We start from the raw sequence: 16491 nt of genomic DNA, 5'->3' as shown, positions 1-16491 counted from the left end.
ATTATAAACTCAAGATACTGCACTACGGCTCTCAGCTCTCCTTGTTCAGGAGAAGACAGTGGTCAGGGCTGGAATCAGCTACGCTCTTGACAGAGGAACAGGGAAGCCCTTAAGGCTAAAGATGAGCTGGAGCCAGCCCAGGTGTGAAATGCATTGGTGGAACCACACAGAGAGAACCTCGTCTGTGCTGGCCAGGTCCATATTGGCTCTAGCCATCATACACAGGCCCCCCTTTGCTATGAACCACAAGTTCAGCTGATACCTCCTCATCCACAGCTGCCAGTCGCTTCTGCATCAATCAACACTGAGTTGGGCATGCATACAAGTTTCAAACTGTTCATTAAACAATTACAGTTAATGGCAGGACAATAAAAATATGAAGTACTTACTGTAAGTAAGATTAAATACAGCAAAACCTCGACCAGGATAGAAAGACCCTCGTCCTGCTACAGAAAAGCACTGCATCCTTTCATTCATCCTTATGGTCTCTTGGATAGTGCTGTCCTCCCCATTCAGCCAGTTCCATGCTCGCATGCAACCATCCAGTCGAGGGTTTATCTAGGAAGACAAAGCAGTACCTCACACCTTAAATTGCAATTCAGTGAAGAATGAGTGATTTCAGGCGCAGGGGATATTACGATATCAAACGTGGAAAACAAAATCCTTTGTGTCGTTGCAAATAGCCTTTGTGACACACAACAGGTTGGACCTGATTCATGGTAGGTGGTGTTGTGTTCCGGTTTAAGTGAGGGGTGCCTGAGCCGTGAGATGGGCACCCTGCTCTGTGCACACCTTGTTTGTTCCAGCTTCTTGTGCTGTTATCCTGCACCAGCATTAAAATGTGAGGCAGCATGTAAAGAGAAGGCTCCTTGCAAAAGCACCTAAATCAGAACCATTATCCCAAATTAACTGAAGCAGACAGAATTAAGTGTCTGAGCCAGGATAAAAACCTCAGGAGTTTTTGGCCCTTAATCGTATATGGAGACCACACCCCTAGCTTAGCATTTCAGACAAGCATTGGCCCTGAATGACTTCCTGAGAGGAACAGAAGCCTTCCTCAGCTGCTGCACTCCCAGTCATGGAGCCACAAACTCGTCACCTCATTTAAAAATAAGGGGATGCCAGTTTTGGTTTCAAGGTGCCAACTCCGTGTGTGGTGGACGTTCAAAATAGCCCGAGCAGCAGCTATTTCAGAAACACAGCAATCATCCAGTCCCATCCAAAGGACGCTTTAACTTCCATTTGTGTGCTCTATCTGCTTGAATTAGGAAGAAGTGAAGAAAAACAGCCTCCTGTTTTCCCTTGGGTCTTACAAAACCAAAAGAGTAAAAGCCAGGAGCACAAAGCTGTGATAGAATACCCACAAAGCTCAAACCCCAGTCACAATGCAAAAACTGCCCTCCACACCAATCCAAGACCTACTGGGCACAATGTTACCCTCACTCAGCAGCGTGTCCACTGACATGCCAGGGCCACTCCAGATCTCCAAGCCAGCATGATCACCATTAGTTCCTAGGGCTCTGCCACACTCTCCAGCTTTGCTGTGTCCTAATTCTGCAGGCCAAGGGTGGGATACATCTCACCCAACCTTATCAATCAAAAAATCAGGAGTCTCACCTTTGCTACTGGCTTAGGCTCCCTCTATAGTCAGTGGAGAGAAATCTGTATCCAGGAGGTGATAATGCCACCTGTGTCAGGGCAGGCTGAACTGCTCTCAGGAGGGACCCACATCACCCCAAGACAAGATGAAATCAAGCCCTTCAGGCATGCAAAACAATGTAAGTGCTGATGCTATACTTACTGGTAGAACAAGGTCCTTTGTTTTGAAAGGAATGCCTCCTACTGTCAGGTTCAGCTGATACAGTCCTTTGTCTAGAGTAAACAGATCACCTGAGACAGCTATTTTCATAACTGCATCCCTGTTGACCTTTATAACCAAGCTTCTCTCGAGTTCTTCAACAGAGATCTGAAGAAGTAAAATTGTAAATAGATAATTTTAGTATAAAAAGACACACAGCCTCAAGTACAGGACAGACACTACTAGCAAAATCCCTACTATGCAGAAATATTTTCTGTCCCCAAGCCTCTTTTGTTTACCTTTTAAGCTACATTCCACCTCGATATTCAAGTCTTTAGAAAGCAACCTGGAGTTGCCCTAGTGGCAAAGACAGCCCAGCTACTTCAAAACAGAAGCACAGATGAATGAATGAATGAACTACGTGACTTATGCAGCTTGCTCTAAGCAAAATCTAAATGCAGTAACAAGTTATTAATGAGAAACTTCCTATTGCGACAGCATGTGAAAGGAAAAGCCAGAAGGACAGATAAGAGGCTGTCTTTTGTTGGCTCAGCGAAGGATAACACAGAAGCCTTCCAGCCACAACAAGTCTAGTCTTTGAGTACTGACCCCTGAAAAAAGAACAACAGAAGATGTTGTTACATTTGAGAGGGTAATAAAAATGTCCAATAGGCAATATTTTTTTCTCTCAGAAGGTCCCTGCAAATTTTACCTCCATGTCTCCCAAGAACTACTGTTAGGAAGATTATATCCCCACTAAAATGCAAAAAATTAGTTGTAATTTTTAATGGCATCGCTGTACTTGTGGTGTCACGTGGGAACAATGATCTACGACGAGGTGCCTCGCTAGAAAGCAAGAGGCCAGGCTGCACAAACACTACGAAGCAGCCAACTGGACTCTGCTGCCATGGGACCTGCCTTCTGCTGCCAACAGGACGTCTTGTGGCCGCAGAGGAAGTCAACTTCTTTCATCTTGTAGGGAAGAAAGGAGCACACATCCGCCAGTCCACAACCTTCAACACAGCCCTCCTTCTTCCCACTACATGGCAGATATCCCACCTACCCACTCATCATCTGTGCAGCTCTGTTCCCTGGGTGTAAACCCAGAGACTGGGTTTGAAACCCTCTGTCAGAGCGCCACTGAGCAGAACCGAGTACCTATTTCAGTGGCACTTTACACTTGTTCTTCCCACAATTTCCGTGTGCATTTTGAGAGTGACCACCCCCAAACTGTTTCCATCATCCGTGCTGGGCTCTCTCTCTGTGGCTGTAACATAAAGGACAGCAGGGTTGAGCAGGTTTATACCTGGACACTCCCTTTGGACTGCAGTCTGTGGTGATGAAGATAAAGGAAATTTGAGAGTTGAAGAGATTATTCACAGAATATCAACCTTCTTCCTTCTCCTGTGGGTTCCAGTGCAGCCTGGTTTACGCTGTTAAAACACTGCTTGCATCTGATGTGTTGCTCCATGCTGTATCCTCTATGACATGAATTTACTTGCCCTAAGTGTGCTCATTTGAAGCAGCATCTACGCCACTGCTCTGTGTTCAATAGAGACACACAACGCAGTCTCAAACAGACTTTTTTTGGGAAAAGGCAGGCTGCGAAGTCCACTCAGAGGGCGGGGAACATCAGCAGCCCAGCAGCTACAGCCAAACTGCACTAGGTACACTGGCTATCTGACTAAAAACCCATTCGGGTGCCTGTATCCTGAGGCTCCTAGCACAGACCGTGGGCAGACACAGAACAAGCAGGAACGGGGAGAGCTGGCTGCAGCAAAGCCTGCGGTGCTTGCCCTGTGAAGGGCACCTTCAACCTGCAGGGCCACCAGGGCTTCTACAATTTTACTAGATTGTATTTAAAGCATTGGCATGCATTTTGATTATATGTTTAAACAAATAGCTTCTGTTCTTAACTGCTTCTGATCGTTAATATACAAAAGACCCACACCACTAATCAGTGGAAACTTCCACAGGAGAAGGGGTTAACGCCCCTTAACAAATGCCAGTTGAGGAAATTACATTCTGCCTACTTCAAGCTGCCCTCTGGCAGTTTCAGCTGTGGCTCCGTACACCCGAAGCTCACTAGCTGGTGCGCCACCAGCGCCCACAGACCAAACGGGGAAGCCTTTCGGCAGCGAGCGGACTGCTGCAGTTCCCTCCTCCTGCTGCGAGGAGCAACCAGCCGCTGCCTGCCGCAGTCTGTGTGGAGACTCCCAGGCGGGCAGGTCTCGTAGCTCAGTGCTCCCATACAGTGTAATCATAAAGGCAGGCAGTTTTGTGTGTTGGACTCCTGCCCTGGCTAGCTCACAGTGCACAGCCCTGTCTGCTTTCGGCTGAGAAGCAAGCGGGCAGCACGGCAACGGGACTGGGCTACAGGCAGCCGCAGGGTGAAAGCCGAGTTACAGATCTGCTTGCGATTGCTTAACCTCAAGCTTGGACATTTAACAGTGCACGGAGGTTATTATCTGTGCTAAACGTACTGTCTTCAGTCTAGCGCTAAATTAAACACTGAAAAGAAGACAAAATGGTAATTTGGGGGGGGGGAAATGCAAAACAAACAGAAAGCAAGTGCATTCTCTACTTTCACCAGTTCATATGTGGCACTTCTTTCGGCTGGATTATATTTACAACGCTGTATTAAAAGCTTTTCCTGAGGCTTGCTTGTTTGTGCTTTCACTGCTGGGAATGATCACCTAAAAATAGATTAGGCAAGATCAACACCAGAATATACCCAGGTAGAAATGCTGGCCTGAACTTTTGAAAATGCCTTCACATTTTCATAAAATGATGCAACTGTTGTTGAAGAGACCAAAAACTTGCGCTTTTTATTGTAATTTCCTTTTAAATAGCCTTTTTTTCCCATCTCCTGAAAGTTAAATTGTAAAATTACTGTTTTCTCCCAACACCTACAAAGTTACCATCAGTATCTAGGTCTAACAAAAACTAAGGGCTTGATCCTGTGTACACGGACACCCAGAGTAAAGCTCGCAAGTTGCACTTGAGTCTGGACTGTGACCTCTGAAGGTTTGGGTTATGTTTCACAGAAGGCGAGGTTGAAAAGTACACAGAAGTCCACACTTGAGGTTCAAAGTTGTATGGGTCAGACTTATTGATTAAATGGTATTTAGAGACAGGGCTGACACTGGATGTTAAGCAGAAGAGGACAAACTACCTGCAAGGTGGAGGCAAGGGATAAGACACCAGAGCAGAGAAAGGAGCACCCAGCAGCACCCCAGCAATGCAAGCAGCATCCCAAGCCTCTGAGGGGAGTCAACCATGGAGCAAGGAGACTAAAGGCTCCTTTAGTTCCTTCTGCCTTCAACCAGTATCAGGCACAACATCACAAGTTTAGCTTTGGGGGATGTCCATCAGAGCAGACCTGCTCCAAGCAAGCACTCCACCAACCATTTTTTAGTTTAAAGCCATTCCCCCTTGTCCTATCACTCCACTCCCTGACCAAGAGTCCCTCTTCAGCTTTCCTGTAGCTCCCTTCAGGTACTGGAAGGCCGCTGTAAGGTCTCCCTGGAGCCTTCTCTTCTCCAGGCTGAACAACCCCAGCTCCCTCGGAGCTTTCTCCTTCATGGGAGAAACCCTGGGGTAGAGTTTCCAGGGGACATACACAATCTCTACCAAAACACACACCGAGTGCGTTGCTGCAGCAACTCAGCCAGGCAACTTCTTAGGTATGACGGTACGTGGGGATAAGAGCCCTGGAACTGATGGCTGGCAGGAGACCAGCAATTGTACTCACCGCCTAAAAATGATAATTGCTTTTATCATACTGCCTTCTCTCCCTGCAGGAAGCAAACACAGCCTTTGCACTGTTTACCCTGTAACTCCCAAGCGTTTGAGCATTTTTGTATTATTACTTGAAGAAAGAAAATACGTTTCTGATATCTCTCCCACAACCAGTATGGGAAAGTTTGTAATTACTTCATAATGAGGTCCAGCACTTAACAAGTTTACACTCCTATGTTAAATGGTTTGGCTTGGTAATAACAGCTTTTTGTGATTCATCTTCTATTACCATCCTCCCTGTGCAGGCAATTACAGTCACCATATTTCAAATTAGCAGGACAAATCTTTAATTTAGTAAGAATTGCCTCAAGGCTATTCCTACCTGCCAAGATACAGCATGTCACACATTTTATCTACAGCTTTGCTGAATCTCTACAGCTCTCCATTTGGAATCTAAAGTTGTTTCAGTGACAGTAGAGGAACTGAATTAAACATCACCTCATCTGCTGGAAATATTACCAAATGTCAGTAGCTGACAATGTATGCACTCAAGAACTTCTTTATTTATACATTAGAAACAAAATTTTTCCCACTGTGCTTTTTTTCTTTAATGTATAATTCTGATTTTTAATGCTAAAAAAATTTAAACAGAAAATGACTCACAGTTACCAGCATCTGTATTTGTCTCCTGTGTAAGTTAACCGAGAAATTCCCACCCACTGCCCAACAGACACATCAACTTAAAGGCCACAGTTCTAATTAAATAAGACAAGAAGAAGCGGGGGGGGAAGGCACAAGTGAGAATATGCATATATAATGCTGATCTGTTGTAGATCATACTGTAAGATAGTTTTTATGATCCTGTCACAAAAGGTAACGCCCCAGAAACACCAGAGACATTCTGAGAGAGAGCCAAGAACATGAACCCTTACAAGCTCCAAGGTGCAGTGCGTCTTCTCATGAGACTGCTGGGATTATTTTGTTAGCAAGCAGAGATCTACACAGTTTCTAACAGACCCCAATATCTTTACAAGGGAAATAGAGTATTTTATTTATAAACAAATCTGAAGAATATAAAAATATATACTGTAGCATAATAAATTTGTAAAGGTTCAGAGCTGAGCTCTGCTACTAAACAAATAAAACCAAATACGCACACCATACACAAAACAAACCACCCTTGGAGACTTCCTTAAGAGATCTTCTGCTTGCTGCCTGCTAACGCTGCCCTGAGGACATCTTCTCATACTAACGTAAAGTCAGCTCAGCGCTGCTGCATCTTGGAGGCGCTGTGTCTGTTTATGGTAGCATCATGCAATCCAGTGATGTTGCTTAGTTTTGCTGGACATAAAGTGTAATCCAGCTTCTTAGGAAAAACTTCCTGTTCTCACCTTAGCACGGATAATGTACCGGTGTGCATGCAGATGCTCTGACTATTGAATGAATAGGTTGGAAAAGCATCTTCTCAAAAATATGAAGACAGACGAAGTCTAACTATGCTTAACAGGGTTCAGCAGGAACAAGAAAGGAAAGGTAAGCTCTCGGAAGTGGTCCATACTCACCGTCTGCCACATGCCATGGTTGATAAGTGGTCCGCTGCCGGTCACGCGGCCTATTCCGTTGTATTTCAGCTGCAGCTCTAACCGTCCCTTGCGCAAAGCCAAGACTACCCATGTGCTGTCTTGATGGCCTCCAGCAAAGAAAAGGATACCTTCAGGATCAAAGGTTCTAAAGTCGAACTCAGCCACAAGTCTGACCACACAGGTGTCAAGAAATAAATTAAGTTATGCAGAGTTCAAAAACCACAGAGTACTTTCCATACAGATAGCATCAACTCTAGAAGCTATACAGCTCTGTTAGAACACACTAGCTTTTAATGCACTTTCAAAAGCTTAAGCTGTGAGGATGGACCTTAAAATGGCATCAATAGTAAAAAATACATTATTGTGCTTCAGTAATTATCTTATGAGCTCTGTGGTCAAGACTGCCTTTCCCAGTTACTGGTTTGGATAATGTTTCCCGTAAAGTACTCCATAACCCGAACAACTAAACATGATCACAGCAATACTCGTTATTTTAATGACTTAACTCCATTGCATGCATCAAAGCTGGCCAGCACATTTGACTGTCCTTCAAAATTGTCCTCACCTTGTTGGTTGTTTCCTTTTAAAGCGCAGTCTGATGACAGGAGTCCCACTGAACATCCTCCCCAGGTATAAGGACTTAACGCTTTTTGCAACAGCAAAAGGCACACATGGTATTATGTTCTATAACCAAAACACATTTTTTGAATGCTTATTCTCCTCACACAACTGAATGAGAATCTAGCAATACGCTTTCTTGTCTTTTCTCAAACATATAATTGCTCTACATATAGTAGGCTAGGGCACTTTAATGGTTATACTCTCAAAATACTGCTGCTTTGGTCCTGAGAACATTTCCTTTTTCCTTCCCTCCTATTCACCTTGGCAGAATGCTTTCCTGCTGCAAAATGAGATCACGCTCACAAGACACAGCATAAGCTTTTCTACTGCATCTTAGTGCCTGCAACACGAGATATGCTAAGAACTTGCTCTTGGTTGGCTTATGCAGAAGCAGCCTTTGCCACTGAAGCCCATCCACCTCAAAAGCCTGGACCATGGAAGTGTAAAGTGCAAGCGCTGCTTCTTAACTTGCTCTTTTTGGAATGGGGACAGGAGGAGCATGAGAAGAGAGACTACGAAAAAACGTACTCCCATAATGGGCCAACAAGACCCTTCTATCTTTCCGGGAGAGCTACTGTCCCCAGCACACATGGCCTTGGCCCTCTGACTCCCTCCTGCTGGTCTCAGCTCAAATGGCTTTGGTCCAGAGCTTCATCGGTTATTCTCAGACGCAGCGTAAACTGAAGGTCTGTTCTGCAGTTACAGCAACGAAGGAAGACTAACGTACCTCACATGTATTCATGTCCTGGGCAAGTTTTACTCCCCCTCTGCCATCACAGTGACAGGTGTAACTCCCTGGTGAGTTGACACAGGTCTGTTCACAGAGCTGTTGTTCGCATTCATTTATATCTACACAAAACCAGCAAAGAAAGGAGAAAACAGCCGTTGGGTTTGTTTGAACATTAATTGTCTGTGGAAAAAAAGAGTTATTAGTGCTGTTTTGTAGCACTCTCCACTTGAGTGTGCTCAAGTGTTCCATAGCCAGTACCTACCCTATACCACACCTTTACAGGAGAGAAGAGTTAGCACTAGCATCTGCGCAAACCTATTTTCACACACAGATTCCTGCTGCCCAAACACACTCAGCAAGTGAGTAGGAGGGCTGGATGCAGAACTCAACTCCTTATCTGCTGGTTCAGAGCCCTGGGCTTTACCTTCCAGACAAGATTTCCTCTCTGAAGGCCCCTTCTGCTACTCCTGTGCTGTCTCCTGCTCCTGTAGCTCAGGTTAGCAGGGGCTGCTTGCTTCACTGCTACTCACCAGATGGATCCTTAACAGACAAATGAAAACTGATTTTGTCACTTGGTATTTTCTTAATCCTTCAGCATGTTTTTATCCGCTTCACCAGCAAATGCAGGGAAACAAACTGTGATGGCCCACAGAGATCTTTCCAGGCACAGATAAACACATAGGGCTCAGTAGGGCTGGTGAGTGTGTGATTCTAGTCAGTGCATTAACTTAGACAAATGACAAGGCATAATGCTAGTTTTGGAATGCTTTCAAAACGTACTCAGTTGAGAAAGCTTGCAGGCAGTGCAGCCAGCAGAGCTGTACATGGTTCCAACGCATATTAAACTCCTAGTTCTGAGTAATACCACAAGACAGGTTTTGACAGAACAACAGCTACTGCGCTGTAACTCTTCTTGTCCTACAAAGAAAGACAGCAATATATACAGATGCTTCCACCAAATCTTGTACTTCTCATAAATCCAAGAAATCTCAGTCATATAGTCGATTAAAGTCATCAAAAATCACTGCAAACTCAGTGTGTTGCTCACAACTAGTGAAAGGCAATAAGTAAGATTAAGAAAATGGATTTTACTGAAGCCTAAAGTTAAATTTCTGGTCATTTTTTTAATAGCTTTAGACCATGTAAGAAACGTTAATATGCTGTTATTTCATGAGCTTACCATCACAAGTCTTTCTCAACTCACTGTACTTGTAGCCTGCATCACAAAGACACTCATATGAGCTTATCAGATTTTTACAGCGAGCTTCTCCACAGATGTCTGCTGATGCTGCACACTCATCTATGTCTGCAAAACAAGCAATTAAACAACACTACTTCAGATGAGTATAATCACTTCAATGTTTGCACCCGGGAGTGGGCTCAGAGTCAAGTGATCCCTCTACGATTTTGGTAAATGAAAAAAGAGTGTCTTTAAGAATCTACCTTTATCGCGCAGCTAGCTATAAGGGATGACTTCAGGCTTTCAAAACCAGCTGTTCTTTCTTTCTCTAAGCCATCAACCACTATTGGAAAAAACAATGCAAAGCAAGCCTAGAGGAAAACCATAAAACAAAACAAAGCAAGCCCATGAAAACCCAGTCAGTTCAGGGGGCTGAAACTGTGGGATAAAAAGCAGCCATCAGGAAATTAGGAAAAGCAGTATGTTTTTTAATAAAACACAGAAGCAGCACTCAGCCTGTGGAAAAGCCAAGATTTCTGCAAACAAGCAAACAACTCTGTTTTTTCACACATTCACAAAACTGACATCCAAATCTGCTGATCTGTAGTGGTAAAGGGGAATTGAGGCAGTCCAGATTGTCACAGAGAACAAGTCTTGTTTAAGAGGTGTTGTGGGGTTTCACTACAAAGGCAGGCAATGGACTGGAACTGGAGGCCCATAAAACAAATATTTTCCTAACATGTTAACTAATACCCAGCAAAATCCTAGTGTTATCAAAACATTCGCAGTATATTGAGAGTTTCATATTTACTTTTGCTTTCTATTACATGTTCAGACCACAGTTACACTTGGTGATTTTCCCATGTGTGAGAGAAGTAATCTATCTCATATGCTGTGTAACCTAGTCTACAAATCAACTGGCAAACATAATGTTTTAGTGTGCACACCTAATGATAGGAAAAAGCAGGAAGAAACTGTCAAAATGTACAAAAGCAGTAAAGTGCACTGACACTAGCTAGCATTAGTCATATCTGATATTAACATCAGCAACCTGATGGCCACACATCGGATACAAATCATGTATGCTATGTTCACAGTGTTCTTATAAACAGTACTATACTAACACACATACACGCAATAGCAACTATAATTGCAAGCCCACTTGCTGTCCACCTGTTCATGCCAGCTGGCACGAGGGGGCAATTCAAAGGTGATGTTGGCTCATCTGAGCGGCTGTGCGCATTAGAAGTGGATACCATGTAATCTGTACAATCATCACTTTAAACAGTGGAAGTGGCACAGAAGTAAAATCCTGCTCTTTTTTTTTCTGATAGCATTAACAGGTTGTTCAGGTCAGGTATACAAATCGCTCAGAACTGTGTTATCGTATCCGTAAGAGTTATATACACAGACTTGCATGTTTGTCACGAGATAAAAAAAAGTGATCATTAATGAGTCTATGTCTCAGCACGCAGTTTCTCAACACTTTTAAATGTCAGTTGCTTAAGCTCTGGATATGTAAATTCATTCCACCATTTCAGGCAGTTATTTCAGATCCTCATTCTCCATTCCCAGATGCTATGTAAAATAGTTGCCTGCCTTCATTAGGGCCTTTCTGCAGCTATTAATATTTAGTGGCAGGGAATTTATCTGTCTTTATCTACCCCAATTCATTACCTGCAGCTGCACATATTCAGATACAGAAAAATAAAACAAGAAGTGCATAAAATAAAAACAAATATCTCATATACTACAACACCACGAGACTGGAAAGATGCATAATGATGCATCCGGGCAGCCCTTCCTCCTCTCAGTGTTGGGATACAAGGACCAATCAGCTACACCAGTTTAGCACAACACCAGCCACAAACCCTGGTGAATCAGGGCTGTGTTGAGACACTGGAAAGCAGCGTGGTGGGACCACTGAGGAACCCAGGCACTTGGTACTGGCGTGAGCACCCAGTACTATCCCAGCCCCAGCAGCTTCCCAGCTGGGGCTGGGAAGTAGGAGAGGGCTGCTCAGCACAGCCCAGCTCGCCAACGTACAGTCCCAAGTCGCCAAGCACCAGCTGAAGCACACTGAGAGGGCCAGGAAAGCTTACCTTCACATGTTTTGCTGTCTTTAAGGACATAACCACTGTAGCATGAGCAACGGTAGCTGCCGAGCTTGTTGAGACAGATCTGGTTACAGCCACCGTGCTGCACTTTGCATTCATCAATATCTGCAGCAAAAGAAAGTATTGCAGTCAGCTTCTCACCCCTGCATCTGACCTGGGGAGTGAGAGTGGGGTAGGAGCTGGGAAGGAGAAAGAGCAAACAAGAAACACTATCACATCTGCAACCTGACGATTACAAAATGTACAGAGATTTCATTCAAACATTTCAAGTGCATCAGCTCAAGTTTTTCATTTGATAATAGAAAAGGCAGAGAACAAACTGTAACTGAGTACCTCCCTCTCAGTTTGGAGAATGCACAGAGTATCTTTAGCCACTGTGGAGGTGAAGAAGAAGAGTTTGTTTACAGAAGCAAACTACTTATAACTAGCATATTTTATATTGCAACTAACTTTTAAGATGATACAATGGCATGTAACTTTGGGGTGAAAGCCTTAAATACACGAAAGATATCGTCACTACTACTGAGAATGAAAGAACACACAAAATTCCAAGTTCACAGCTGTTGAGTGCTGTGAGCTACACTGTGCTCCACTGAAGCAAAAGCCTGTTAAATTGAGAGCATGGATCTCTATGTGCCCTACCTGCTTCTGATGTCCTGTTTGTACATGGAACTCCAGAGTCATCTGATTGGTAGGACAGAAAATTTCATGGCACTTTGCAAGAAAAAGAGGGGGTACGCTTCAGACTGACTGACTGCTGAGCTCTCAAGCCTGTTTGCATACTGATGGATCAGTATACAAACTTACCAGTGTACAGACTGCCTCAGCTGCTTAAATAAGCTGCTTGTGAGTGATCCTGTAACTTCTCCACAATATTCACATCAGAAATACAGTGTGTGGATCTCCTGCTCTCCTGGTGGCCACAAGTCTGGACTGTCTGAATGTGATTCCTGGCAACTACTTAATTTTGGCAGGCACAAAAGCAGTGGCCCTGACAAGACTTGCAGGCAGAAAAAAACAGAAAGAAGATAACAAGAGGAGGGAAGGAATGTCCTGCACAAATATTCTGCCTGAATATTCTCTTTGGAGTTGATGGGAATACACAGTGGGATGCAAGTGGACTTGGAATAAGATCCCACTACTGAGGAGTCTTTAACAGACTAATTTCACCAGTTTGTGCATCAGCAGCAGAAGACTCCAACTGTGTGCTGAAAGTCTCTGTTCCCGTTGGAGAGGAATGGGAACACAGGCCAGCTCCTCAGGCTCTGCAATTTGTCATCTGTTACATTGGGGTTAATGGCATCAGTTGAGGTGCCACTACAGCTTAATTTCTGGTGACCCCTTCAGAGGGGTGGGGAAGAAAGATGGGGCATAACCTCTCTGATTTCTTTGTCAAGACCATGCTGAAATCCATTAAAGTAATCTGGAAAATGTATTCAGGCATGGTTATATGATTCCCAAAAGCACAAAAATATGAGCTGTGTATAATGCAAGTTCAATACCATGACTTTTGAGTTGGGCAGCACAGTATCAGTGATCATTTGAAAATACAGCAAAAACCAACACATTGCTGTTATAGATCTGAAAGATAACAAAATGTATATTACCTTTGTCACATATTTCTCCCTGCCAGCCACGTTTGCATTCACAATAGAAGTCCCCCTTGAGATCTTCACATTTGACAGTTCCCTCTTTGTAACAAGGATCAGGAGAACACTGGTTTGGCAAATCTGATTTACAGAAGGAATAAAAACAAACAAACAAAACAAACAACAGTGCATAGAGGTCAATAATGAAAAGGTGTTTCAACCTTATTAAAAACCAAGACCCTTAAACACTAATGGGAAATCACTATCAGAAATACACCTGGGAAACCTGGAAGCTAATGCTTATTGCTAACATGCCAAATGAGCTATGCCAGGAGCATGCAGTGGAATTCATTTCATTGCAAAAGGTAGTGAGCTTCTACCCCCATACTTGAAGGGCACATCCTGAAAGAAAAATTCGAAGTAGCTCTTTTAAAATCAAGTTAATTCTACTCTTCCTACTTCTGGTGAAAATAGAAAGCAGGCAGCAGCTAAGCACTCAAAGAAGGATGGGTTCTCTTTTTGTTTACTTTTGGTAATTTAACTGAGGATCTCACCAACGCTGGTAGATTTGTTGTTAGGAAAGGTTTGTATCTGAGCTATCCAGTTCAGGCTTTTCTATTACACTGAATGAGAACAAAAAAGAAACATCAATGTCTTAACAGTATAAGAATTGCTAAACACTAATTCAATAGCTAAGTGAAGGAAGGAACAGAGGATTCCCTTGTCCCCATAAAAAAATGAGTTGGCAGCTCTCGTGTAGTATCTGTTATATGGGTGGTCTAGATCAGTGATGTTCAAAAACTATAAGCATATTAACTGTTTCCACAACCTTAACCAGAAGGAGCAGCGCAGAAGCTCCTTCTGCAGATTGCAAAGCTCACCTAGTCAGAGGGTCTTTTACATACACCCTCCAAGAAATGGGGTTCAGGAGAGATGAGGCACTTCTGCAGACCTTCTATACTCAGGCCAACTTCAGTCACAGTCCAGTCTGTCATGAATGCCAGCTTCTACAGAGAACATTTGAACCTAACGAGAGCCTCAGCAAACCTGAATGAATGCATATTCACGCTGGGGCTGACCTCCCACACTGCAGCAGTTCCAAGTCACTTGCTCTCTGTGCACACTAGCACATGAGATGCATTGGATAAGAAAGTCCTAAGACATGAACATGGGATGTCCAGGCTTTTCTTCTGATGAAAAGATGTGGATGTTTCTCGTGCCTGACCAACTCTGCCGGAGTGGGGCTGGCATAGCTATAAAGCAATGCTTCTACCAGTCCTTTTGGTGCATGAGACATTGGAGTTGTCACAGCTGCAGCAGCAGCAGCCTTTAGAAGAAGAATTACTGTCATTAGCAAAGCCTTCTACAATCGTACAGTCTTGGCAACACATCCTTACAACTCAGCAGAAACCCCGCTCAGCCCAGACCAAAGGAAGACTTCACAAAAAGCGGAGCCGACAGGTAAATTTAGAGCACCTAATTAACAGCAGCCCTCTGCACAGGGCCAAGAACTATGTCCACTGATCAGCCAAAATATATCAGCTTAAATGACAAATCATTGCACTGTCTGCCTCAGATTTCAGTCACAGAGATTGATTGAGGCTGTCAGGGCCTTCTGGAGGCCACCAGGCCCAAGGCCTGCCCCAGCAGGGCCACCCAGCGCAGGCTGCCCAGGCCCATCTCCAGGCGGCTTTGGAAGGCCTCCAAGGAGGAGACCCCACAGCCTCTCTGGGCAGCCTGTGCCGGGGCTCCTCACCCGCACAGCACAGAAGGGCTGCCTGGGGCTCAGAGGGAGCCTCCTGGGGGCCAGTTTGCGCCCAGGGCCTTTTGGACTTCTGGGTTGTGTTTTGGGCAGCTGTTAAGACTGGTGCTATGTTGGACAGAAAAATAAGACAAGAGAATATACTCTAGGCTTGGATAACATTTATGTTATAAATGTCAGGAAAAAATAGACAGACTCTTACCATGGGCTGCACTGCACATCTCATTAATACAACCCCAAAGGACGGCCTTCTCTACACTACATGAACATACACTGTTTCTAAACCTTGCACTCTCACTGAATTATCTGAAAGCAAAAGTTAGCAGCACATCAGTGCTGCAGGTTATCCAGGTGACCATGGAACACTAATTTCTTGCTTTCCATTTATCACAATGTACAATATAAAAGTTTTTGCCATTCCTTTCTCTGTAGGGTATTGATTGGCAATGGTTAATAGAGTAGGCTGAATCAAGCAAGACAAAATAGAGGAAGAGAAGAAAGAAGCTCTAGAAAAGGTCATATAAAAAAATCACAAATATCCACAACTGAAAGAATATACATTTCTGGATGTGATTTCATCCAAAATATAGCATGGCTCCAGACATTCCATCACTTCAGGCTTTCCTCCTCTGTAACTAGCGCAGCTTCAGCCCCTAGCTAAGGGGTTGAACCATTGAATGCCATTGAACAGGTAAGAATTCATCCTGAGACTCAGCAAAATGCTTTATGGTGGACAAGGAGGAGAGAACCAGAGGGCTGATCTGGGATGGAATATCACCACAATCCTGCCAAAGGAACACATATTCTCAGTATTTCATCTAGACCCTAGTGCCTGAGAAAACTCTTCAGGAAAAACATGCATACACAAGTCTAAGATCCTCACAGAAATAATCATCCACTCACCGCAACCAAAGCCTAATTACCTTTCTTCCTCACCACTCTAGCTGTGCAGAGCTGGGGCAAAGCCACAGACAAGGCAGACTTCAGGCCACACAAAAGACGCCACAGCCACGTGGGCTGCCTGCAACAGCACCTGCCAGAATAGCCCCAGGTACACCACTGTCCAGCTGACACACCACTGGGGGTGTATAGCTCATAAATTAAGACAGAGAATAGAAACATAAGTTCCATTTCTTTAAGTCCATATGGAAACAAGACTTCACCTAAGTACACGGACTGCTGCTTCCAGTTCATTATTCTGTATTCTGAACTTGTATTTTGGTATTCATAAATGGTGCAAATTAGAACTTCATTTGGAAAATGCTAGGTCGTGAAAACTATGACACTCACTATTAAAAAGCAGACACTCACAACATAACAAAAATCTTACTGTATTTTTAAGGTCAGATGTAAACTCATTTCCAAAAAAT

At 43.9% G+C, this 16491-nt stretch overlaps 1 protein-coding gene across 1 annotated transcript in view; it reads right to left on the bottom strand.

The window, feature by feature from the left end:
• Positions 1–16491, bottom strand: part of GAS6 (growth arrest specific 6) — a 40611-nt gene that overhangs the window by 6718 nt on the left and 17402 nt on the right. Inside the window, exons 5-12 of the mRNA XM_035565574.1 lie at positions 13378–13500; positions 11756–11875; positions 9654–9779; positions 8471–8592; positions 7688–7806; positions 7102–7291; positions 1802–1966; positions 390–558 (exon numbers count right to left, since the gene is read on the bottom strand). Coding sequence (XP_035421467.1) covers positions 390–558; positions 1802–1966; positions 7102–7291; positions 7688–7806; positions 8471–8592; positions 9654–9779; positions 11756–11875; positions 13378–13500 — 1134 coding nt within the window. The remainder of the gene's footprint in view (positions 1–389; positions 559–1801; positions 1967–7101; positions 7292–7687; positions 7807–8470; positions 8593–9653; positions 9780–11755; positions 11876–13377; positions 13501–16491) is intronic.

This window comes from Cygnus atratus, chromosome 1, assembly GCF_013377495.2.
Source record: "Cygnus atratus isolate AKBS03 ecotype Queensland, Australia chromosome 1, CAtr_DNAZoo_HiC_assembly, whole genome shotgun sequence".
NCBI lineage: Eukaryota > Metazoa > Chordata > Aves > Anseriformes > Anatidae > Cygnus > Cygnus atratus.
Note: the sequence above shows the minus strand (reverse complement) of the source record. Positions and strands in the feature narration are given on the sequence as shown.